The sequence below is a fragment of the Enoplosus armatus genome, chromosome 5 (assembly GCF_043641665.1).
Source record: "Enoplosus armatus isolate fEnoArm2 chromosome 5, fEnoArm2.hap1, whole genome shotgun sequence".
In the NCBI taxonomy this organism is placed as follows: Eukaryota; Metazoa; Chordata; class Actinopteri; order Centrarchiformes; family Enoplosidae; genus Enoplosus; species Enoplosus armatus.
This window is the reverse complement of record NC_092184.1, coordinates 23,632,975-23,657,055: the sequence shown is the minus strand read 5'-3', so window position 1 is coordinate 23,657,055 and position 24,081 is coordinate 23,632,975. Positions and strand designations below refer to the sequence as shown.

The 24,081-nt window shown below is 42.6% G+C and overlaps 3 protein-coding genes across 3 annotated transcripts; all 3 read right to left on the bottom strand.

Moving 5' to 3' along the window:
* Positions 1–368: 368 nt before the first annotated feature.
* On the bottom strand, positions 369–8,930 carry rinl (Ras and Rab interactor-like). Its single transcript, XM_070906116.1, has 10 exons — positions 8,751–8,930; positions 5,734–5,845; positions 5,086–5,158; positions 4,693–4,781; positions 4,500–4,582; positions 3,661–3,892; positions 2,214–2,918; positions 1,775–2,092; positions 1,551–1,682; positions 369–975 (listed from the first exon to the last, which is right to left on the bottom strand). Exons 1-10 carry the CDS (start codon positions 8,928–8,930, stop codon positions 530–532), a joined length of 2,370 nt encoding a protein of 789 aa, XP_070762217.1. The 3' UTR covers positions 369–529.
* Positions 8,931–10,038: 1,108 nt separating this feature from the next.
* Positions 10,039–17,108, bottom strand: sirt2 (sirtuin 2 (silent mating type information regulation 2, homolog) 2 (S. cerevisiae)). Its single transcript, XM_070905450.1, has 16 exons — positions 16,980–17,108; positions 16,759–16,805; positions 16,524–16,572; positions 16,100–16,210; positions 15,925–15,966; positions 15,714–15,820; positions 15,189–15,245; positions 14,976–15,044; positions 14,759–14,888; positions 14,590–14,649; positions 14,290–14,345; positions 14,119–14,195; positions 13,784–13,835; positions 13,604–13,671; positions 12,323–12,389; positions 10,039–11,511 (listed from the first exon to the last, which is right to left on the bottom strand). The coding sequence occupies exons 1-16, from the start codon at positions 16,993–16,995 to the stop codon at positions 11,371–11,373; spliced, it is 1,149 nt and encodes a 382-aa protein (XP_070761551.1). The 5' UTR covers positions 16,996–17,108; the 3' UTR covers positions 10,039–11,370.
* Positions 17,109–17,695: 587 nt separating this feature from the next.
* dmac2 (distal membrane arm assembly component 2) lies at positions 17,696–22,312 on the bottom strand. Its single transcript, XM_070906417.1, has 6 exons — positions 22,295–22,312; positions 20,018–20,208; positions 19,510–19,590; positions 18,930–19,069; positions 18,581–18,743; positions 17,696–18,493 (listed from the first exon to the last, which is right to left on the bottom strand). Exons 1-6 carry the CDS (start codon positions 22,310–22,312, stop codon positions 18,319–18,321), a joined length of 768 nt encoding a protein of 255 aa, XP_070762518.1. The 3' UTR covers positions 17,696–18,318.
* Positions 22,313–24,081: the final 1,769 nt, after the last annotated feature.

The window sequence follows — 24,081 nt, the reverse complement described above, 5'->3', positions numbered from 1 at the left end:
AAACTCAAGTATCAGCAGGGAACACTGATCCATTTAGATATGATTCCCAAATAAACACATTTCTGTAGAACCTCTTCTCTTCTTCACAATACAACTATGACATTAAACTTGACTTATTTCAGGTCAGCGCTTCCCAACCTCTCTGACACATGACCCCTTAAAAAGGAGCAGTGTCCAGGTCATGGCATCAGCGTGGACGGTGTGATCAGTTAAACTAACGAGCTTTTCCCTGAATTTTTCATTTGAAAGGTTTTTAGACTCCTGCAGAGGTAAAAATATCCAGTATTCTGTAAGAAAAATCTGAGACAAGTAAAAATATCTCTTTGTCCCTTCATACAATTCCTTCACATTTATCTTAGACCCCAAGGTTGGCAACCACTAATGACACTAATCAGAAGCTATCTTTGACCTCTACAGAAAAGACATGCAGGTGGTTTATGTGGCAGCTTTCAGGAGAGTTTGACCCACAAAACTTTAATTTGACTTTCTCTAATCATCAAAAACGTGTGGCCGCCATTCATTAACATCCTCAATGATCCTCTTCTCCTGCCGTACATAGGATCTGTCTCTCTTCCTGTTTGCTCCCTGCTACGTCGTGCTGATTACAGTCTGATTCTGGAGGGGACGTCTGTGATTCGTCCTCAGCTCCTCCTCCATTCCTCGTCTCCTCCGTCAGCGGCTGCAGAGCCTCTTCGGTGCTTTCCGTCAGCTGCTGCGACTCGTCAACATTAACAGTGTCCGATTCTTTCCCGCTCTCCGTGTCAGAGTTCTGCGCGGCCCTCTCCCGACCGGCCTGCCTGCGAATGGTCCGTCTGTGATTTCTGCGGCGTGATTGGTCGCAGTGCAGGGTGCGCCTACGATGCCATTGGTTCAGAGAGTGTTGGGCTTCGACACTGAGCTGACGGGCGGGCAAGCGTGGCTGGAAGCTGCTGATGTAGTAAAGAGAGGCGTATAGAGTTGTAAGGTAGTAGCCACCTGTTGATGTGGGGAATGCAGAAAGGGAGACGGTCTGTGACTTGTAATTATAATTAAACAGTACCTACATCTCTAAACACACAGCTGGGAGTCAAACTCACACCTTGAGTTGCACCAGCTATTCAGAGATCCATAGTTTAGTGCTTCAAGTCCTTCCAGAGTTCCACAAGATGAGTGACCACAAGCTTACGCAAACTTAAGCAATGTATGATCTTAGAAATATAGGTATGACTTTGTTTTATTTGTGCATACATGGAGAAATATCTGTGTTTTAGAGTTAGTAGTATTCATGCAGTTTAGAATGAGTGGGGAAACATCCGATTACGTTAACCGAGCTGATGTTGTTTTATCTAAAAGTTATTGCATTAGTTTGTCATTTGAGGTATGTTGTGTTATTTTTGTGAAATGCAATTCATCCTCTGGCTGTAATCTTTAATGTTTTATCTTTCATTGTCAAGTCAGTTTCAACTAATATGTAAGTTATGGAGTGCCGGTGCAGCCAGGTCCAGGAAACATGGCAGCTGATGAATCAGCCAACCTGTCCACTGCAGTGTGTTTGATTGTATCTGCCTTACCCTCGCCCTGTAGCTGTGTGGGGTCCAGCAGCTCCATCATGTAGTCTATGTCTAGCTGTAAGGTGACCACGTCACTACGGAGCAGCACCCACGTCAGGACGGGCAGGAAATCATCTGCTCCGAACACTGTACCTGCAGGAGAGGAGAGGAGAATGTGAAATTAAAATGGTAATTAACGGAAAAACAAGGTGCCAGTCCAGACAGAGAAAAGAACGCCTGGCTACCTGAGCTAGCATTAGCACTCATGCTGTGATAGATGCTCTTGCAGACTTTGAGAAGGATCTGGACCTTCTTGTTCGGGGAGTAGGCCTCGTGCATACTCGTCCACCTCTGCTGTATCCGCTCCATGGTGACAGAGTCGGGAACTCCGACTTCCACCGAACCCCCTAGCTCCTCCATCCCCTTCCTCTCCAGCACAAGCAGGTTGCTCTGGAGACGCTCGAGGCTGCCGTCAGCGATCCGGGAGGCATGAATGCTGGAGTAGAGATGTGTGGAGACGGGCTTCAGGGCCACCTTGTGGAGGGAAAGCTCTACCAGGGAGTCTACAGGAGGGTCGGAAGGTAAGTGAGGAGAAATTCTTTCTGTCAATTATGTTAACAAACACTTTATTGAAATGTACATTTTGATTAGTCTGTTGTCAAACTTCACTGTCAGCTCGCTCACCGATCTCTGACTCATTTAAGTCAGTAATGCTGTCCAACAACGTCTGGATGTCTGGATAGTCCAACAGTGTCTCTCTCAGTGATGTGAGCGATGACCTCACTTCCTGCAAGAACTCTGTCCCTCGGACCCCGTCAGGATCAGTCCCTCTCTTCAGCGTCTCGGCAAATCCTTTCACGGCTTCTGCAAACGCCCCACCTTTCCGCTCGCTCAGCTCCTGCACGCGATTGGTTAGTCTTTTCTTCGGACATACCAGCCCGCCGAGAGCCTGACCCACCGCCGAGAGCCGATGTATGACCTTGTCAGCCAGCCGGTGCGCCGACGGGTGGTGCGGGGTAGGGCTCAGCATTTGGGATTCCTGCTCTTCCTCTATGCTGCTGATTGACAGCGAGTCCAGCTCCAGCGACGGGGGCTGGAGCAAAGAGGAAGGCCTGGGCGGGGGCAGCCAGACTCCATCTTCGATCCAGGACACCCTGTGAGGGGACTGAGGTACAGGGCTGCCATGGTACTGCAGCTCGAACAACGAGCTATTTAAACTTCCAGGGGTGGAGGGAGTAGATGGAGGAAGGCTCTCTGTACTCGCTCTGTGAGGGAGGCTGGAGGCAGAATCTCTACTGGGCCTCCTGAGAACCACCCCTGCCGGAGCAGCTGGTGTTGACGGGGTTAGGGGGCCATGTGGTGAATCAGCTGACTTGGCTCTGATTAGACCTGGACAAGGAAAATGTGGATTATGAACTTTAAAATCACATTATGGAGCCTGTGCTCCACAGTAAGGAGTGAGTTTGTGTTTAAAGGGTCAGTTCCAACAAACTACAAAAAGACTTTTCAACCTAACCCTGGTAGAGGTTTTGAGATATCCATCTCTGAGATTTCTGCATTGAATAAAATACTGAATAAATATAGTAAAAATAGTCCCTATCAAAAGAATAGTTCAACATTTTGGGAAACGCACTCCTTCACTACTGAGAGTTACATGAGAAAACCTCAAGTCCGTGTGCCTAATATGAAGCTTCAAGGTTCAAAATCCAGCACCTCCAAAGTTAGTGCTCAGCTCTAGTTAACAGGTTATATCTCGTTTGTTTAACTTGTACTCAAATAAAAACGTAAAGCCCATCCAAGAAATAATCCGGCACAGAACCCCCCCCCCCCCCCCCCCATAAAAGCACAATGTGTCGTTGTTACACTTCGATTTTTAACGGAGAGATCTATCTATCAATCTTCTCATCTAAGACAAATAAGCTTATTTTCCAAAATGTCAAACGATTCCTATATACTGATCACAGATGAGATGAAAAAAGGCATCGGGAAGCAGATATTTCAAAACCTGGGAAAGTGATATTAAAAACTACAAACACCACTGCAAGCAACTGAGAAAGTATGTTTTTTTGTGATTTTGCAGCAGCATTCTAAGTAAATCCTTAATTCATGTATAAAAGTGACAAGTCCTGACCAGAACTCTCCAGACTGGCAGCAGAGGGTTCCTGGTCCAGTGAGACGGCCCGTTTACTTTGTAGCCCTGCCCCCGCCCATGTTCTGGTGGTGCTGAGGCGTCGCTCTCGTCTGTACTGCGATGGCTGTGTGGCGCTCTGTGCAGCAGCCGGCCTGTGGGTCAGCCAATCATCTCCATGCTCATGTAGGTAGAGGGGATTGATGATACACAGGGCCCCGTTGGTGGAAGTCAGCTAACACACACACACACACACACACACAAACACACACACACACACACACACACACAACCACCATGAAGAAATAGGATGGTGTGTCATCCGTACACCACAATGTAGCTTTAAACTCATTGTAAGCCTCTACCTGATTGATTTTTTGGAACAAGCTGGAACACACAACAATAACATAACACATTAGCATTTATTTAGAATCGTAATTTGTGCAAGTCCAATATTTGCTCTCCTTCTAGCTCTGTTTTGCTCTCCACCAACTCCAAGATATCTGGCTCTTTAGCTGCTAAATGCTCCACTATGTTCACTAGAGACGAAGCTAGTCGTTAGCTTTCTCTGGCGGCCGATTGGTGCTGGGCATGCAGTCAGTGGGAAATCATGCTCATGAGAGTATGCGGGCCGAAACGAGGCATAAAGTCCTTCATAGAGCTGAGGAAAACTGGTGAATCTCTGTGGGTTCATCACCACTTTCATTTGATCGTTGTTAATATAAAAACATTGATTAGTGCAGCTTTACAATATTCAGATTCAAGAAATTTGAAGTTGTTTTCCTTTTGAGCACACAATCTTATACAGTATCTTACCATCTCCTGTACTTTTACACACATACCTGTATGGAGCACATTATGTTGCCTGTCTCCACGTGGGTCATTTCATCAGCCTGTTTGTCAGGCGGTGCGCACAGCCACGTGTCTGCATTAGAGAGGTGTTATAAATGAGACCCTTCTTGGGAATATACTTCTGGTTTCGCATTTGTGACGTAGTTTCTGGGAGAGGAAAGTCACAGAGATGAGAGGACTCACTCGGTTCAAGTTGAGAGAGACAATCTTTGTTCTTCTCGGTTACGCTGTAGATCCAGCGAGGAATGGAAAGACAAACGGCCACCACATCCCTGACACAGAGGGAGAGATGACAGGGATCAAACACATTTGTTGAACAGACTTGAAGTCAACAGGTTTGGCCTCAGTTCTGTCAATGTCCAAGCATTTGTTGATTAGGCTTTCGACTGAAGGTTAGGATGGAGTTAGCATGTTAGCACTAGAAAAACACATACAGATAATCACAGCAATGCCAGGTTCTAATGTTTACTTGTTAGCTCTAACATACACTGTAATGCGGCTGTTATTTATGTAATTAAAGATATTTAAATGGACGATTAATCGCACACAACAAATAAAAACACAGCAGGTTCTTACCTGGTCAGAGAGTAGAAGAGCACGAGCTGAGCCAAGTCAGAGAAAGAAAGACGAGACTCAGACAGCTGGAAGACTGAAAAACAGAGAAGGAGTGGGCAGAGTTACTGTCATTTTTTCAAAAAATACATTCCTGGAAACACACCGAAGCTTGAAGATTAAAAGGGGACTTCTAAAGAACAGTCAGTGTGACCGTTTTATCACTTTTATTTTCACACACCAGCCATTAAGCACTGTTATTTTCTGATAGCGTGTGGTTTGTAATGCTGAGCAGGTTTTAGCTGTACTGCATGCATCTGCAGAGTGGTAAAAGTAGCACTAATAGCTGTAGATGTAATTATCAACTAAAAGGGAGTTCACAGTTTAAGGAACCAGTTTTTGCAGTTTGAAAGCGTCCAGGAGGTGTGTGTCCGATTACCTGCCTTCACCTGCAACAACTAATGACACTGCAGGAAGTATAACTACTACTTAACATGTGCCGTTACCGCTGTGTTTCAGTCTGATCTGTCAGTTTTTCGGAAGACGTAATGATTCACAGATTCACAGAACTAAAAAAGTGGCACATTGTGACAAAGTGCCAACTGACTGGATCATGCACGCACACAAAGAGAAAGAGAAAGAAGTAGGTGTCTGCATGCGGTTGGTTCATACCTGTGCCTGTGCTTTCGATATTATAGTCAAGAACCGCTTCACTCTCTCCTCCAGCAGACACACACAGCAGGCAGGGCTGAGACGTTGCAGAGTCCCGCACGACCAGGAAACTCTGGAGGGAGACACAGTGACTCATTTCAGTGTGCGAGGCGTTACAGAAGCTAGCAGGAAGCAGGAAGACGTTTTCTCTTAAATGTTGGCGTGTCTCCACGGCAAGCGGGCAGCGAGGAGAAACGTGTGGTGAGAATCAACTCTGCGTCACTGTTTCTACAACAAGACTGGATTGATTTGATCTTGAAAATGAGTCATGATGACAGCTTAAACGCACGTAAACCGCAAATTTCCAAGTGCTGATAAGTGCCCACATATGAAGCTGATATGACTCTAAGGAGGCTGTTCAGAGCGCCTCACCTTTTTCACAGTGCGTTGTGTTATAGCTCTTTGTTTTCCAAGTGTATTTAAAATAAAAGCCTGAAACATTCGTTTGCCTACACACATACACATACATTCAAAGCTTTTGCTTTTCACTTTTCACAGCAGGCTTTGAAGCATCTTCATGACAAATCCATCTGCTGATGAAGACCATGTCACACAATTGAAAGCTATGAAAAAAGCTTGCGGGTAAGTGGACCTTGAGTAGAGATTGTTTTATCAAATTGCTATTTCCAAGGTCAAGAATGAACTTTGATGTTCAGGATTTGGTCGGCTTCTCCGAGTCCATACCTCTGAGTCCATACAGATGCTCGAGATGAAATTTAAAAATTCCCTTTTAACCCCTTTTGTTTGTTTTCTTCCCGTAAAACAAAATATGACGCGAGCTTACATAAGCCGTGCTTTGTGTTCAGCCATAAACAAAACCAAATGTTAGCGTGCAAACATGCTAAACTAAGATGGTGAACATTATACCTGCTAAACATCAGCATGTTAGCATTGTCCTTGTGAGCATATTAACATACTGACATTAGCATTTAGCACAAAGCTGTACGGCCTAACAGTGCGGCTAGCGTTAAGATATCACTCACATGGGCAGCCTCTCTATCATAAAGGACTAATGCAGCACTGCAGACACAGTTGTCAGTTTGTATTTCAATTTGTAATACATTAGCAAAGATCCCTCAATCATTACAGGCCAAAAAAAAGTGTTTTTCTCCATCATCTTCTAGTTAAGAATAATTATGTGCTACATGAACACGCAATTTTAGCCAAAGTTAGAACAGTTTTAGTTATTCTTTCAGTCATTTTTTTGGTTTTGTCTGAAGTAGGCGGGGCTCAGTTGGAAAAAGGTGATGTCACGTATTTTCATGCACCAATCAGAGTTTAGCAACATTTAAATCCAAGTCAGATGACAGTCAGTGGGTTGTTGGCTCATGCTGCCAGGCCAGTGCCAATTAAATCTGACCAAGCCACGCCAACATGGCCTTATCACGCAGAGTAGCTGAGTTTTTGAACTTTTAACTGTGTGTGTTTTGTGTTTTTATAAACACTAATGTACTTATTTATAATACATCATTTTCTGTTGTGACCCCCAAAACCACCTAATCTTAACAGCCAAAAAAATGTAATGCCAGTCATTTCTTTTTTTTTTTTTACACTGATTTTACAACTTTGCTTTCGCTGCATAGATGCTGTGTGTAGAAACTACAGGTCTGATCACATCGCCTTGTTTGGAAACAGTGACAGTAACAGAACAGGCAGTTGGTTGAGAAATAATTAACTTGGGTAAAACAAAGCAAACCAACGGCTCAGTCATGTAGTTACATCACCACAACTGAATTCAGAGGTGCTCTCAAACACACACGCACACACAGGAAGTGGCTTTCATTCTCAGTGTGCACAGAAATAGAGACAAGTTCACTTCAAGTCACCAAACTTCAAACACACGCAGACACGCAGCAGGGCAGTGGAGATTCATAACGGCAACATTTAGTCACTCAAGTATTTGATCCGTATGAAGACGTACTGGAAACCGCTCAAGAAGAAATTCACTTTTTTATTCAGCATATCAAATTAACGAAATCTGCTGGCCTACAGGTTTCACAGGGTCCCTGTCGTTTAACAACTGTGAGAGTTTCTGCAGTAAAACACAAACGCTCCTATCCTTCCCCATGACACATGACCTCACGTGTCAATGACTCGCTGCTGCCCGTTTTGCATTTGCATTCATTCAAATAACAAACATGCCCTTTGATATATCTACTCACAGTCTCTCTTTGCCACGGACGTGTCCATTTTGTAATGTCTTTTCCCCCGACATGCACTCGCTTTTATTCAACACTACTTCTGCATTTAGCCCCCAAAAAGAAGCGTTTGTTGTGTTATCAGATGTCAAATAGAAAAAGGAACTACTCTCGTGTCACAGAGATGTGCGTGATACTTGTGATGCTACAGGAAATTTAAGCAGGGCATGGAGACTTCCCTGAGGGGGAACAGTGAGAGGATGAGACAGAGGACATGCAGAGAGATGAGGATAAAAGATCAAAGATCAAAGATGGAAGAACACAACACTATAAGTAAATGTACAATTCTACAAGTCAACAGTTGAAAGGAAATATATTTAATTTGCTGCAAGATATATCAAACTGTAGCAACTGGAGCTAGTAGACAAAGTACAAGACCACTGGATCATTTAGGATCTGCTGATCTGATTTTGGTGATGATATAGATTTGGGATTTGGGGTCATAATGATAATGTACGCTTCAGGCAAAATCCCAAATCTGGGATTTACTGCATCGTGATAAAAACATAAGCGTGGAGGCTTAGGCTTTTTCCAGTAAGGTGAATTAGTCATTATTGGAGGTTTACACACGCTGGAGATTTATATCCGGTTCACTGCTTCATTTATCTGACAGATTTTTAAGTTTAAAAGTTTGTAAATGCCAAATTTCCTTGAATGTGTGGATCAGTGATCTGACTTCCTTCAATGAATTCTCCAAACAAATAAAACGGCAGTCGATGTAATTCACCATACTGAAGACTCTGCGTTACATAATAAAAGGTAAGACTCAGGACATCTCACCCCAGCAGGTGTTCCACATATAGCAGCATGGGCCCCCTCTCTGTCCCAGGGTGCCCCGGGGCACCAGGCCTCCTGACAGCCCCTCAGCTGCTGCAGCAGCGACAGTCTCCTCCTGCTGCTCCTCCACGGGATGGCTGTCGTCCCATTGACTGGACTGTGAACCGCCCTGGACGGAAACATATGGGCACGTTGATGTGCATGTACAAGCGTCTGCATGCACGCACATAAACTGATCAGTGCGTAAGTCACAGGTAGACAACCTGGCAATGAAATAGAGCAAGGCGACTGATGCTCGAAGACAAAATTAAGGTTAAAATTTGGATTTTTCTAGTGGAGTTCAGTGTGAGATTTGGAACATTCATTTTCAATAATGAGACACGAAAATGGTTGATACTTACATGTGTTGGTCTGGCTCAGTTAGTTCATGTATCCTCTCTCCTCTACACTGTTATTGGCACATTCCTCCACATGTTGCAATCGTCTCTCTGAACTCTTCCTTGCTGCACGGCGCAAAATGTTGCTTAAGAGCTCAAAATACCAACCGGGGTTTAAAAAAAGAAAAAAAAAAGAAGAAGATCACATGCTCCTCAGAAACACATCTTTAAGCGGATTTCAAACTTCATGTACGGCTGCCACGTTTGCCTTCTTCTGTCTTCTTTTTAAGTGAAACTGCTCAGCTGGTCTTTCATCACGGCGCCTTCTTTGCCCCCCCCCCCTCAAGTTTGCATGTGGTTAACCCGGCTCTGCATGTTCTCTAAAGAGCTACCTGTGTTATGTTTTTTCTCTCTGCAGCGCCGTCTCTGCCTTCTGCTCAGAAATGATGAATGTTAACAACTTCAAAGTTGTCCTGACGATGCTTCACCACAGCCCTGAGACTGTCAGCTTTACAGATGTTATCTTGCAGTTGTGGAGGAAACGCGCACACAGATGCATTCACTCGGCTTTGAATCCATCAGTTAGAAATGTTAATACACTGAAACATTAGTGGAGACAGAACAGGTTGGTTTGCAGGCTGTCCGATACTCCTGCCACGGAAACCGCAGCTAGAGGTGTTGAAGACTGGTCATCATTTTTGTGGCACACTGTCACTCACTTCCGTTTACATGAAACTCTGTCAAGCTTTTTGTTTGAACCATGTCTTCATCACCATGATCTGTACGACGGCAATGACCAGTGAAGCCTTCTTCTTTCTGTTTCTTTCTGTTTCCAGACAACCGACAATGAAATGTGATAAAACCACATTTCCACAGTTCAGATGAAATAAATTAGCAAATGTTTTTTCCTCCAGACTTTGACTTTTATTGTAGCTTATTTAGTCATGAATATTTAATGTTATAGAGAAATATTTAGGATTTGAATACAAGCTTTCAGGGGCTTTAAAACATACAGTATATCCAGCCGTTCTTATTGGTCTTCCACATTCACTTTTGGCCTGTTTTTATTTTATTCATAGCTCACATAATCACCTACAAGAACTCAACTAAAGCAGCTCATGTTTGATATCCTGTGTTGTTCAATTGTTTTTTTAGAACCATCACAATGTGGCATAACTTCATGGCTTATGTGTAAAACAACATATGTGGTTGTGCAAATGTTGGCAGAGTTTATTTGAATCCAGTGTCCAATGAGATACTATATTCAGATTTGCCACTGAAGAATGGCCGCAGAGTTGAATCAACTCCTGTCTGAGCAACATTATCAGCCTTACAAAGGTCAAATTTATTGCAGGATTGTTTGTATTAGTTTCCATTATTCTGTAAAGATGGTAATGTAATTGTGTATGTTTCATTTCATGATGTAACAGTTCATGCTTTCGGATAACCCAAATGGTTTCCAATGAAAAAACATCTTCTGGTACTTGTATTATTTCAGCAATATCCTTCTTGTGTGTCTGTGGCACTTTATCGATCCCCTAACGGTAGATAAAGGTCCTGACCTGAGCAATGTCACTGTTATTTATCTCAGAACATGGTGTCAAATGAAATTACAGAAATCAATTCAAACAGGAGCAGAGGAGTTAACAAGAAAAACACTGTTAATTTAAAACATTTTAAAAGTTCCACATAAGCAATTATCCTATTGTTATATTTACAACCACCAGGAAGTACTTTTAAGAGTTTAGGGAAAAGATGAAAATACAGACTAGCCTGGTTAGCTTAAACTGAAGTCAGATACTTCTTGAAGTGAAAGGAGTTGAAGTGGCTCAGCCCAAATCACTCCATCAGATGTGTGCAATAGTTGGTTTGGAGACAATATCGTAGCTTGGCCTATAATGCAGCAAATACATAATCACACTGCCAGGAGTACCACCTTCAACGCTCTGTGAGATGTGTTGCTGAAATGTAGATACTTTCTGCCTCAGAACGAAATATACAGCTGAGACAGATGTAAGCTAATTAGGAAAGTAGATTTTTTTGTCAGTAAAGTGCAAATAGCTGATATAAACAGGAGCATAAAGCACTGGGATGTCCGATGCCCTCCGAGCTTGTTCAGAAGAATTAAATGTCCGCAGATGGAAAATGAGAGTGTGACAGACACCCGTCGAAGCTTCACTTCCAAACAAAAACCCTGGTATCATAATCTCCAAACTGTGCAATCACTACAGTAGCTTTTTAATTAGTTACTCTTCCTTTTTGGGCTCTGGTGCCACTGATGCAGAGCTCGCCTTGGCTGCAGCTCCTTTGCTCTCACCGGCCTTCTCTTTCTGGTCCTGACTGTCAATCCTGGCGTGCTCCTGCTTCACCAACTCTTCCAGCTCCGCCTGGAGAGAAGTGAAAGCAAAAGACGGGACTTAACTTGACTAATGCACGCGGACACGGAGGGCCAACCGGTGAAAACAGCCGCGACTGTTAAGAGAACGAGAGGTCCTTCCACAGTGTCACAACATCACACAGGAGGTTCAATAGGTTACCCTGACATCTCAAAAGCTCTCACCTTCTTGTTTGCTTCAGCTGCAGCTCTACACAGACAAGACTTTGTGACTACCGCATGTGAACTTGATACTAAATTGTTGTACTGTATATTTAGTGTGTTTCCATGCAGATATTTCTAGATGAGTTCTACTGAAATGGCCAATAACTTGATATTCAATACCTTAAAACTGGACCGTTTACGAGCCAAACATCACCTTTAAGACTTATTTGCGTTGTATAGACAAAAAAAGGAACTTCTCATGTGTACTATATTAAGTGAAACTTTAATGATACTGTGTCGAAAAGGACATTCAGTCTGTGTTGCAGGACATGCTGAGTGCTTCAAGTGACAACTCAAATAAGAAGAGAGAGAGGAAATGAGGAAATAACACCTAACACAACACTAACATACCATCAAAAATAAGATTATGTTAAACTTTAATGAGGAAACAGTGATAGTACATTGTATGTGAATTACAGTTGTTACATTGGCCTAATTACTTCCCAACTGAAGTGATTACAGTATTCAATGCACTACGCTCCGAGGCTATTTATATTCTGAATCGTGTGCGACTGTTGCGAGGTAAAAGAACGGTGCTCACACGAGAGGTACAACCTCAAACGAGAACAGGATCTGTGAGAGATGATTGCGTAGCTTACCTTCCATCCCAACAGGTCAGCTAGAGCCAAACAGCCGTCATCACATGTGCTGATGTGAGCCACATCTCTGAAGAGAAGAAGAAAAAAGGTGAGTATGTTAGAACCCGGACATGGCTGCATAACACTGCTTCATTTCCAGACCTGATGCACATATCAAGATTACAACACTGACTGTCAAAACCAGTAAAAATCCCATTTAACATCACACATCAACACAAAATATTGAAAAGCATTTATTGTGAAGTTACATCTATGACATAAGACACACATTTGAGTGTTTTAAAGGTCCCATATTGTAGAAAGTGAGACTTCCATGTCTTGTTTTATTATAAAGCAGGTTTATGTGTTATATAAATACTGTGAAAGTATCAAAACACTCAGTCCACAGAGAAATGCACACAGCCTGTATTCAGAAACTGTCTTTAAACGAGCCGTCAGGACTTCCTTGAGGTTGTGATGTCACAACTACACACTCAGCCACGCACCCAGCAGGTCATCTGCTCCAGGCACAGCACCACCCACCAAGTACAGGGACACTCATCCACCCGCTCAGTCTGTGGAAGTTATTCGACCGCCCTGCTCAGGACTACTCTTGTTTAAGACCGACGGTGAACTGAGGGGCTGCATGAAGAGCCAGTAGAAGATAAAGAAGGACTTTTTTTGAACTGTGAATCATGCAAAGCTGCTCTAGTGGAACCCCAGATTAAAAATATAGAGCTAAAGTGAGCATAATATGGGACCTTTAAAGGGATCTTATTAACTTGTAGTGTCAGTGATGACTGACAGTTTTTCGTTGGTACCATGAATGAGCAACGTTTGAATGTCATGATGACTACTGTGACTGAGTGACACATTAAGTGTGAAACAAGTTAACTGATAAGTATAGCACAAATGGAGTAAAGCACTGAAGCATCTCACTGAATGATCGTCATGGATAATGCTTTGGCACCCTCTGGTGGTGCAAAGGTAAACTACCATGACATCAGTTTAAACTGACACAGAATGTTTAATATAAAACATGTCAATCATAATTGATTATTGAGGCCCAGTTTATCAATTTGTAAAAACTTTTCACCATCTCAGAAAACACTTTCCCCCCGTCATCTGATCCGGTGTAATTGGCTAATATCTTAAGCTGGATATTGGACTGGCACATCTGGATTCATTCAGATCAGATCTGAATTTCTGAGATCACACCTGTTTTCACATAAGATAGAAGCTGCAATGGGAGGATATCAGTAATAAATTAGAGGAGAAGAAGTAGCAGCATCTCTGTATCACCTGTACGCCTTTTCTGAGTCAAAGTCCATCCCTCCACCAAAACCCAGCAACCCGAACAGAGGATCCGCCTGCAGAGAGACACACACAAACAATGCTGCACAGAGGATCGAAGACAGCTATGACAGAAAAAAAGAGGGAGGGTACAGGCAGAAAAAGGTGGATGGAGGGGTGAAGGCTCACCTGCCCTGCCTTCTCCATGTTAATGAGCAGTCTGGGGCAACTTTTTGAAACCCTAAATGACAAAAAAGAAACACAGCAGAGAACAGACAGTTACTCCAAGAATTTATATTTTAGTAATTCAGCTGAAGCTCTGAACCAGAGCAATCTACAATAAGTTCCAAAATGTGGGATAGTGGGTCCTCAGCATCTTCCTCACAGACACCTCAACAAGACAGGATTATTGCTGGATTCAAGCCTGAATCTTTCATAATGCAGGACTGTCTCACTGGCTGCTAGACTGCAGTATGTTGCCAGATTATCACTGCAGTAGGAATATGAAACTTGATCTGCAGTACCTGCTGACTAGACCTGCAAATGGTTGGACCTGCAGAGACGTCCCCATGACGATGAGAAGATCACAGCGAGGAAAGTCCTGACAGGTAGACAAAGACGGTGAAAGGAGTTTATTTCTGCAGAGGTGTTACATCACATTCTCTTCAATGTGCAAACCGCCACCATGTGCTCACCATCTTCATTGAGGTGAAGAACCTGACGGGTAGATTCTCTCCAAAGAAGACGATATCTGGGTGAAGAGAAGCAGGGCACACAGAGGTGCAAAGAAATACAGAGATATATGGCGACACGGTTACCTAGTAGTCATGTTTGTAAAGTAAGAAAGAGATGAAATGATGCGCAGAAAGGTCAGTGGGTCTTTTAGGAAGAGGAATGAATAAGAAAATGACATGTGACAAGTAAGAAAATGCTTAAAGAATTAAATTGAACAATACAAAAATAAAAACTAGACAGGCAGACAAAGATCCACTGACCTGGCTTGACCAAACTGCTGCACTTTTCACATCGGGGAATGTCATCAGAAAAGATTTTATCTACACAACAGAGGGAGGAGGTTCAAGTCCCAAATGGCTGACATCACAACAACTTAATAATCCCAGGCTCTTGTTGTAACATGTTGAGGCTATCAAAAGCAAAAGACACCTTTCATCCAGTCCAGGTTGTACTCCTTGCGGCAGCAGAAGCTGACACAGTGGGACGTGTAGAACGTTCCATGAGCTTCAATCAGATCCTCTCCCTCGAGCCCGGCCACGCGCTCCAGGGTGTCAATATTCTGAATGAACACAAACATATTAATGTCAATACAAAAATAGAAAGATCCAACGTACAGCATGTGATGTGGAGCTGGTTTCTTTCATACCTGTGTGTAGCAGCGTCTCAGGAGCCCCTTGTCCTTCAGCAGCTTCATGAAGTAGTGACAGACTGTCGGCTAAACACCAATAAAAGACAACCACAAGAGAACAAACACCTGTGAGGCAGTTGACTGTTTCCTGAAGGTACACATTCTGATATGTTTTTTATTTCAATTACAACAATTAATAACACCTACAAGGCAGCAGGAAATGTTTTGTACCTTAAACTGTCCGGGGTAAAGCTCTCTGGCCAAGGCGAAGAAAGGCTCTGGATGTTTCTGAGACAGAAAACAGAAAGAAAATGATGGATTTTATTGTATCGCCTGTGAGAACTGGAACAAGCACTGCCTCAAATCACAAAACAGAGTGGCCTTCAGATGACTGTAGAAGGGCATACTAAGCAAGAAGCCATGATGTTTTACTGGTCCGTCTAAGTGAAAAAAGGCCTGAGGTTTAATGTGCAGTGTTTTTGTTCCTGAGTTTAGGTTAAGATCCCGACTAACTTGATTGTTCAATGACTTTTAGAACCTTTTTTGAAAAGTGACGACCTAAAATTGGCATATTCTTGGCATTTGGCATTACACTAGAGCAAAACAGAAATCCACAAGTCTTGGCTTCTTAGTTAAAGTTTAATTAATCAGGTTCTGATATTAATAATCTAATTTAAATTCGAATAATTCAAACCTGCCATTTTTGACGCCCCTGAGAAAGCTGATATATACAGCAGTGTGTCACCTTTCACACACCTTGAAGTAATCTATCTGGAAGATGGCCTCTGGGTAAGGCAGGTCATATTTTTGCAAGTTTGCATACAGGCCAGTTCCCGGTGAGCGGAAATCTGGGATCCCAGCCGCTGGGGGAAAAAAAAAAAAAATCAAACAAACAAAAATAAAAAACAATGATTATTGAAAGTAGTTTGATACTTTCAAATACTTGTTCTGTGATGTTAAAACTCACATGTGGATATTCCTGCTCCAACCATGCAGAGGATGTTTTTACCTGTGTGGATGCAGAGAAACGTCTGACTTAAATCAATAACTACTGCATTATTATAACAGGACTGTAAGCAGTAAACCAATCCACTATGGTCAGCCATAATGGATGAGGAGAACAGAAACAGGCAAAGACTCACATTTTCCACTCTTAATGTATTGCGCCACTCCCTCCAGAGTCAGCTCATCCAGAACTTTGTCTGCAGAGCCGAGGCCCAGGGTGCTGGAGAAGAGGTTACGCAGGAAGTCCACTGGCAGGAACACAGGGGAGAACACAGATGACCATACATTTAAGAACAAACAAAATACTATGCATGCAGATAAGTTCAATACTAGGAGCACCAACTTTGAAAGATTAATTCATGAATTGAATTGGATGAATTGGATGAAAGCAATGCATTAACAGCACATTACAAACAACAGAACATATAAAACAGTGTAATAATGTAGCAGATGTGGCATTAACTGGACGACTAAACTTGTAGAAGATTATAATTTTCTATTCAGGGTTTTTGCACCACTGCCAGCGCCGCATGTGTCAGATACGCCATTGTTTCCACATACTCTCTGTGTCTCCTGCAGCCTCTTCCTCGCTGCTGTCGTCGGATTGCTCCTGCAAAGGAAACAGTACTGACATTAAAACCAGAGACTCTACGTGCAGTAGACCTGTGAATGGCTACTGTCTTCACCCGATATCCGCGTTATCAACACCTGCTATGTCAGACCAGGACACATGACTGACACCCAGCTAACACTTCATGCTAACATTCGCTAACTACAGATAAACTGGTTTTCTTACTTCTGGTTCAGGCGTAACCTCCTCCTCTTCTTCGTTTTTAGGAAGTTCTACAAAAGAAAAAAAAATCTAATTTAAATACCTCGTCAAAGTCTGCTTCAACAAACATTTCTTCGTGTGATTCGTAATGTTAGCCACACAGTTAGCCATACTAGCTAGCGCGGTGTAGCACCGTGTGGTTGTCAGAGTTGTAACTCCATTTTCCCATCAGACAGTCGTCCTACCTGATGCATCAGACATTTATCCGTCTACTGAACCCCTTCAACCACAAGGGTCCGAAAGAGAATCAATCTAAATCCCAGATTTTACGAAATTACGACAGCAATCCACTACACAGCTATCACTCAACTGGCCCGTCTTGTTGTTGTCCGTCAAAAACAATGTCCGTGTTTGTTGTGACCCAGTTCCAATGGCATCATTGGTTCCTACCGCAGATCGAACTACTTAATGGTCTGTTAAATGTCACCTAAAACTCTGTATTCAACAAACCCACTGCTAATAAACATGGGTGACATGAAAATGAATATATGTTTTCTGACTGCAACTTTAAAGTAGGCAGTATTACCCCACATGTGAAGAAGTAGCTCAGATAATAAGTTCTGTTCACATCAAAACTGGCAACCAAATCATTGTAGGTGACATCTTTACATACAAAAGTAGCAGTGATTTCTTCATCCCCATTCACTGTTGTCCCCCAGTCTTACTGGTGTCTTCATCCGCCCACTGTGGGGTCTGACGCTGCTGCAGTACAAGGCTCATACTGGATTATGGGCTTTAGTTTCCTCACATAAGCTTCTACAGTGAAGATTAGGAATTCATACACATGGGTTTCATTGTCTGTTAAACATGACTTGTGGATTTCACAAATAAAAGGTAAAAAAAAAAAAAGTAGAATAATCACAATATTGAAGAATAAAATCTTTATTCAGTACATTTACAATCATATTTACACTTCAGCTAATCAAATCTTTACCACATATGCAGACAAGGTGTAATATGCTTGAGGCCGACAGGAGTTTGCATACAGTTGGATTTACATCATAAATGTGCTCACTCTTGAGAACAAGTTGATTCTGGGGGAAAACAACACAAGCAGATGGTGATAACATATACCTTAGATGACAATGCCAAACTTAGTAGCAGGTAGTACATTTTTGTTCCATACTTTCTGTATTTTTCTTTTTCACATGCTTATATCTAATTGGATGTTGCCAGTGTCCAATCAAACTATGTCTTTAACTGGTTCATACTGGTGGAGTGTGTCAAGACGTGCAGATGTCAGCTGAAAAATGTTTAGTCTTCTATGCTGGACCTTCTCAGTGATAACCAAACTGGACAGTGAAAATAAGCTGTGATGGCTGTATTGCTGCAAAAACCAGACGTATCGCCTTCCCTCCTCTCATGTGAGATGTTGCCTCAGCATGTCTCTTTGTCCCATGAGCGCCTTTTCTGTCAGACTACAGTGAACTGACAGCTGAGTTCTCTCAGAGGACTCGCTCTCTTTCTGAACCGAGTCCCTTGATTCCTCTGATTCCTCTGATTCCTCGTGATCTGTCCCGTTCCCTACCTCTGGCCTTGCACGTGCTCCTCGTTCCCCTCTTCTTCCTCCTGCCTCAGGTTGAGGTCGTAGCCAGTAGCGGTGATCTGACACTGTGGTAACATCTCCTCCAGCAGGATAATGACCAACCCCGGACTCGAAATCCCAGGGAGGGACGACATGTCGAGACGCCGCAGTCCCCTGCAACACACACAAAACAAACTTAATACAAGAGCAGTGTTTTTGGTAATAATAACTAGGCTTTGTTGTGAGTGTTTGGATAATTACTTGAGGTTCCTGAGTGCAGCCAGGCCGCCTGTAGTGATGCGTGGACAGTGAGAGATGTCCAGTTCCTCAAGAGAGCCCTGCAACATGTGGAGCCTGGCCAGGAACCAGTCGTCCACTTCAGGACATCCTCGTAATGAGAGAGTCCGCAGAGATCGCTGCCCCTCTGAGGGAGGACAAAGCAGATCAAAAACACTGAACTTGCAGGTTAAATATCGTTGAACTGAATTAACAGTCCATGTGTCTGACAGAGTAAGACGCAGACAAAATGAGGTTACAGTAGAATAAACGTGATTTTAAAAAGGAAAAAAGAAAGAAACCCAAAAAGCAAAGCTGAGTTGGAGCTCATTACCCAGATTGCCCAGTCCTGTGTAGTTGATAAGTGTGGAGTTCATGTTTATTTCCTCTAGGGGTGTGTCTTTGTGATCCAAGAACTCCCAATTAAATTTGCCCCTCTGGTTTGCACGGAACCACTCTGACTGGCCAACATACCTGAGGACGCAACACAGACGATCACAAGAAAACTGGATCACAGCGGTACATTTGAGACTATTAAACTGCCATCTTTGCTGCATTTTTACAGATTATATGCAAACATATAACAAAGAAAGACTTAATATGTTAATAACTGCCAGAATACGAGATAGGCCAACTAAGTATTGTGTGTATATGTTATTGATTAATTGTCATTTAAAAACTCCAAACATTCACTGATTCAATGGGAGGACCAGCTGCTTTTCCCTGTTTCATATAATTGTAAATTCTAAATCGTTGGGTTGTGGACGGTTGTTCAGACATTTTTCACCATTTTCGGACATGTTATAAACCAAGCGGTCAATTGATTATTTGAGAAAACAATCTGCAGATTAATCAATAATAAAAATAAACATTACTTGCAGCCCAACGTGAATTAAATGCTTGAAGGCACTTACCTAAATCCTCCCTTCATACTCAAGACATAATACGCAGCTGCTATGTCTGGCCCATAAAACCTCTGAGTGTAGCCATAGTAACTGTGAAGGACAGTAAGGAAAAGTCAGAGGTGGTCAAATATCAACAGTAACTTGACAAACTGAATCTGAAATGGACTTGAAGCACCTCGTCACGGCCATTATTTCAGAGCACTAAGCCTGAAGAATTGTACGATTATGAAGATAACCAGCACTAATCAATCAGATTATTAAAGGCACTCTCAGCTCTTAATATAAAATATATATGTGTAATTTCTTGTGGCATGCTCTGTGGTAGTTGCAGTGACTCTTTATTTTAGACACTGAAAGACATTTATCAGAGACTGGACAGTAGCTTTAAACCTGACTCCGTCAATCACACCTGAGAACTGCAGCTTGTCATTTCATTCACCCAGTTTCAGCTGGAGTCTAACCAGCAACAGATACCAGCAGCAGCAGCATCTCTAGGTTCTTCATAAAGGTTTCTTACGCGTTCTTCTTCTGAATCCCCCTCCTCCTCAGCTGAGACCCCCAGCTCAGGAGCATCTCCACGTCGTAGAAGCGCTGGGTGAGGAAGAGGAGAAGCCTCGTGTGCAGAGGAGGCGGAGACGCTGAGCCGGAGCTCCACGGTCGCCTAGCGACCACGAGGAGAGCCGACCGCTGGCAACATCTGTGCAGAGACTGTACAGAGAGACAGAGGACGGACACAGACAGGAAACAGTGACTACTGTCCTCCAGTTGTTGTCAGGTAAAGTCTGAGAGAACATGTGAAACAAGAGACACGAGATGTTTATAAAAGCAGCCATGTTGTCTTCTTGTCTGAACCTCAGTATATATATATATATATATATATATATATACAGTCATGGAAAAAATTATTAGACCACCCTTGTTTTCTTCAATTTCTTGTTCATTTTAATGCCTGGTACCACTAAAGGTATATTACCTGAAGAATACAATGAACACGACAAAAAATGCAGCTGATTACATAATACTTTATGTCCTATTTGACATGCTTAAGCTTAATTGTATTCCCAGGGTATATAAGAGGCCATTTCATGTCATAAGCAGCACTGCACATGCAAAGGCCTGGAGTGGTTTCCTGCTTACATTCAAGCCGTAGCACAACTCAGAAGTTGTCAGCTCTCACATAATGCCTAAAACAAAAGAATTATGTGAAGCCACAAAGGCAGCCATCTTGGCACTGCTGGAAATTGGCATGAGTGAGAGACAGGTAGCCAAAAAACTGAAGATCTCCAAGACAGCCGTTCATTACACCAAGAAAAAACAAGCCGAACATGGCACTACCAAATTGCTAGCTGGTCGAGGCAGGAAACGTCTTTCTACCCCACGAGATGACCGTGCACTCATCCGTTCCTGTGTCAGGAATCGTCGTCAGACCTCCAGGGACCTTAAAAATGAGTGGGCACTGTCGAGAAATGTGACTTGTTCGGCAAGGACAGTTCGAAACCGACTTCTTGAAGATGGTCTGAAGTCACACAGGGCACGGAAGAAGCCCTTCATCAACGAAAGGCAGAGGAAGGCCCGGTTACTCTTTGCTAGGGATCACAAGGATTGGACTGTTGATGATTGGGCTAAGGTTCTCTCCAGTGATGAATCCAATTTTGAGTTGATGCCCACTCCAGCCAACTTACTGGTTAGGAGGAAGCCTGGAGAAGCCTACAAACCAGACTGTCTTGCCCCTACAGTAAAACATGGGGGTGGATCAGTGATGATCTGGGGTTGTTTCAGTATGGGTGGAACAGGGCAAATGCAATTGTGTGAAGGGCGAATGAACCAGGTCATGTACAGGGCTACTCTTGAAAACAGTCTTCTTCCATCAGCTGGAAAACTCTTTCCTGCCTCGAATGACTGGATTTTCCAACAAGACAATGCCCCTTGCCACACGGCAAGGTCAGTTAAAGCCTGGATGGAGAACCAGAACATTCGAACCATGCCTTGGCCTGCTCAATCACCAGATCTAAATCCAATGGAAAACCTGTGGAAAATCATCAAACTCAAAATGGAGAACCACAAGCCCAAAAACAAAGCAAATTTGTTTGAATTTGTGCAACAGGAATGGGCTGCTGTGACAGCAGAACAATGTCAGAAGCTGGTGGAGAGCATGCCAAGACGCATGGCTGCAGTCATCAAAAACAATGGTTATGCAATCAAGTACTAACTCCTGTGTGTGTCATGTGACTAAAACAGACAGAAAAGAAAACATGGAATGCCTAAAAGCACTGTTTTTGGCAGTACAATGCCATAGCTATTGATGTAAGAACTTAAGTGATTTTGGTTATTATCAAGAAAACCATAGAAAATGGCTAGATATCAGCTCTTAAATTAAACTCTTATGAGCTATTTTTGTTGTTATCATTATATTTGTCCAAACAAATGTACCTTTAGTGGTACCAGGCATTAAAATGAACAAGAAATTGAAGAAAACAAGGGTGGTCTAATAATTTTTTCCATGACTGTATATATATATATATATATATATATATATATATACATATGTCACACTCAAACTCCAATGAAAATCCCACTAAACTAGGATGACTACTGTAGTGTTATACAGCTAAAGTCTAGCTAATATTAGCTCCATTCAGTACGTTGCAGCCTTCTAGCTAAATACTCACAACAGCATACGCTGTCAACTGAGCCGTGTTACAGGCTGTAACCTGCCGTTTTAAAAGGAGCAGGTGAAATGTTTTAATGAGTCTGGTAAGCGTAGTAATTAGTCGAAGTTTGAAGGGTAACTTACCATGAAGGGAGCCGACATGGTAGTGCCGTTCAACAGCAAGTCGTAAGGGACAAATGTTGCACGTCCGCATTTACGGTCTGTTGTTGTTCACCTTGTCAACCGCAGAGCGTCGCTGCACCCGCGTCTCCGATGCTGCTGACCACATGAACCTGAGCCGACCTGAAACACAAACCGAGGACTCACAAGTGTCTCCCAAATCAGCGGTGTAGCACCAAAATCTGGACCCCGCACACAAGCTGCCTCAGTGGGCCCCCCTTTCCCTTTAAATACAGGGATACGCATCTGAGGAGGATATCAGGGGCATCAGTAAAAAAGTGTTTCACTGAGTCATATTGTAATTAATTAAAGTAATCAATAAGTTTAAGGAAATTAATAATTAAACTTTAGAAATGTAAAGGCACAATCCAAGTATGCACAACAAAGGTAGCCCCAGTATTAAAACTCTCCAACAGACCGACTGGACTTAATACAGGCTGTAATGTTAAGTTATTACATTTTTCTGATGCTGCTGAATGTTTATTTGCATCAGTAATTTTTTGGAACCACAACAATAAAACTGATTTTAAAAAAAAACCACACTATAATATTATTATTTATTATTGTTAATAATGTTATAACTTGAGAAACGTTGCATAACGCATTTATAAAATAAAACAGACTACTCTACTACTACTACTCGTTTCAGTGTAAGCTGCTGCAGAGGAAGTGGCTTTACTAAACCATTTCATGAGCTTGAAACTTTTGAAGATGGTGACGATGAACCTGCAGCTACATGATACAGATTCTGAAACACTGCTGGCAAGTTGTGTCAGCAGCTGATTTGTTTTCTCGCTCTCTCTCCTGTCTTTCCTTTCTCTTTTGGTAGCCAGAAAACCTACTTTTTTTTCTTTTGGTCACTTTTTTAATGACATGAATGCTTCTATAAACCATAACAGAGCCCTTGAGAGGCTCTATTAGATCAGAAACAGTCATTTATTCAACAGTATATCTTGCTTAATGCTAATGATGAAAGATTTCAAAACTGCAGATAAAAACAAACTCCCAGTTTTCAGGCAATTTCCAGGCTTTTTGATGTCGTTTGTATTTATCTAACTGCACCCCCTGACAATAACGCTTTGAATTTTTAATCTAGAATAATTATTTCAGCTTATTTTTGATCGGTGCAGCAAATATCATGCACCAACTGAATCAATCACCTCAAGGTGGCAGCCTCGAGCCCCAGTCTGCTGCTCATGTATGTTGTATTTCATCTCCAGGCCAATGTTGCTTCTTTATTAAATGTTCCTTCAAGGATTTTCTCTTTAATACCACAGGGACAGAAGACAGCACTCGTCTGACAGATGTGTCACCAGAAAAACAAGCATACCGACACCACACCCACTCTGCTTCTATCACCACTACACATACAAACACACACATGCATACTCACAGCGAGTGTGACGTGACAGACGGCTCACACCTGCTGATACAAACAATTAGCAAATGAGATCACGGCTTGCGCTTCTCCCGTGTTTACAGAGGATTGGCGTGGAAAGGAAGCAACAGTGGATGGTGAGGAAAAACAGAGGGTTTTAGTGTAAAAGTGATCAGGTCTGGTGGTTTAAACCATGACTGTGTGTCCAGTGAGTAGTCCATATAATGCAGCGATGACCAACATGAACAAAATGTATGAAAGGTGGGTGGTCAGGAAAACTGTTTACAATTCATTAGTTCCTTGGTATTAGTTGGAGAGATTGACAAACAGTGAGGGAGTCAAAGTCTGTGTGGAGCTGGTGCAAATCACATTA

Coding starts and splice junctions, on each gene's coding strand:
- rinl (XM_070906116.1), bottom strand. CDS start 8,930: ATGTTTCCGTCCAGGGCGGTTCACAGTCCAGTCAATGGGACGACAGCC. Junction 5,159..5,733: donor TATCGAAAGCACAGGCACAG/GTATGAACCAAC, acceptor TCTGTTTTTCAG/TCTTCCAGCTGTCTGAGTCT. Junction 976..1,550: donor CACACAGCTACAGGGCGAGG/GTAAGGCAGATA, acceptor CCACATCAACAG/GTGGCTACTACCTTACAACT.
- sirt2 (XM_070905450.1), bottom strand. Junction 13,672..13,783: donor ACATGGAGAAGGCAGGGCAG/GTGAGCCTTCAC, acceptor GTCTCTCTGCAG/GCGGATCCTCTGTTCGGGTT. Junction 12,390..13,603: donor GACTCAGAAAAGGCGTACAG/GTGATACAGAGA, acceptor TCTTCTCTTCAG/AGATGTGGCTCACATCAGCA.
- dmac2 (XM_070906417.1), bottom strand. Junction 19,070..19,509: donor AGTATGAAGGGAGGATTTAG/GTAAGTGCCTTC, acceptor TTGCGTCCTCAG/GTATGTTGGCCAGTCAGAGT. Junction 18,744..18,929: donor CACAGGACTGGGCAATCTGG/GTAATGAGCTCC, acceptor GTCCTCCCTCAG/AGGGGCAGCGATCTCTGCGG.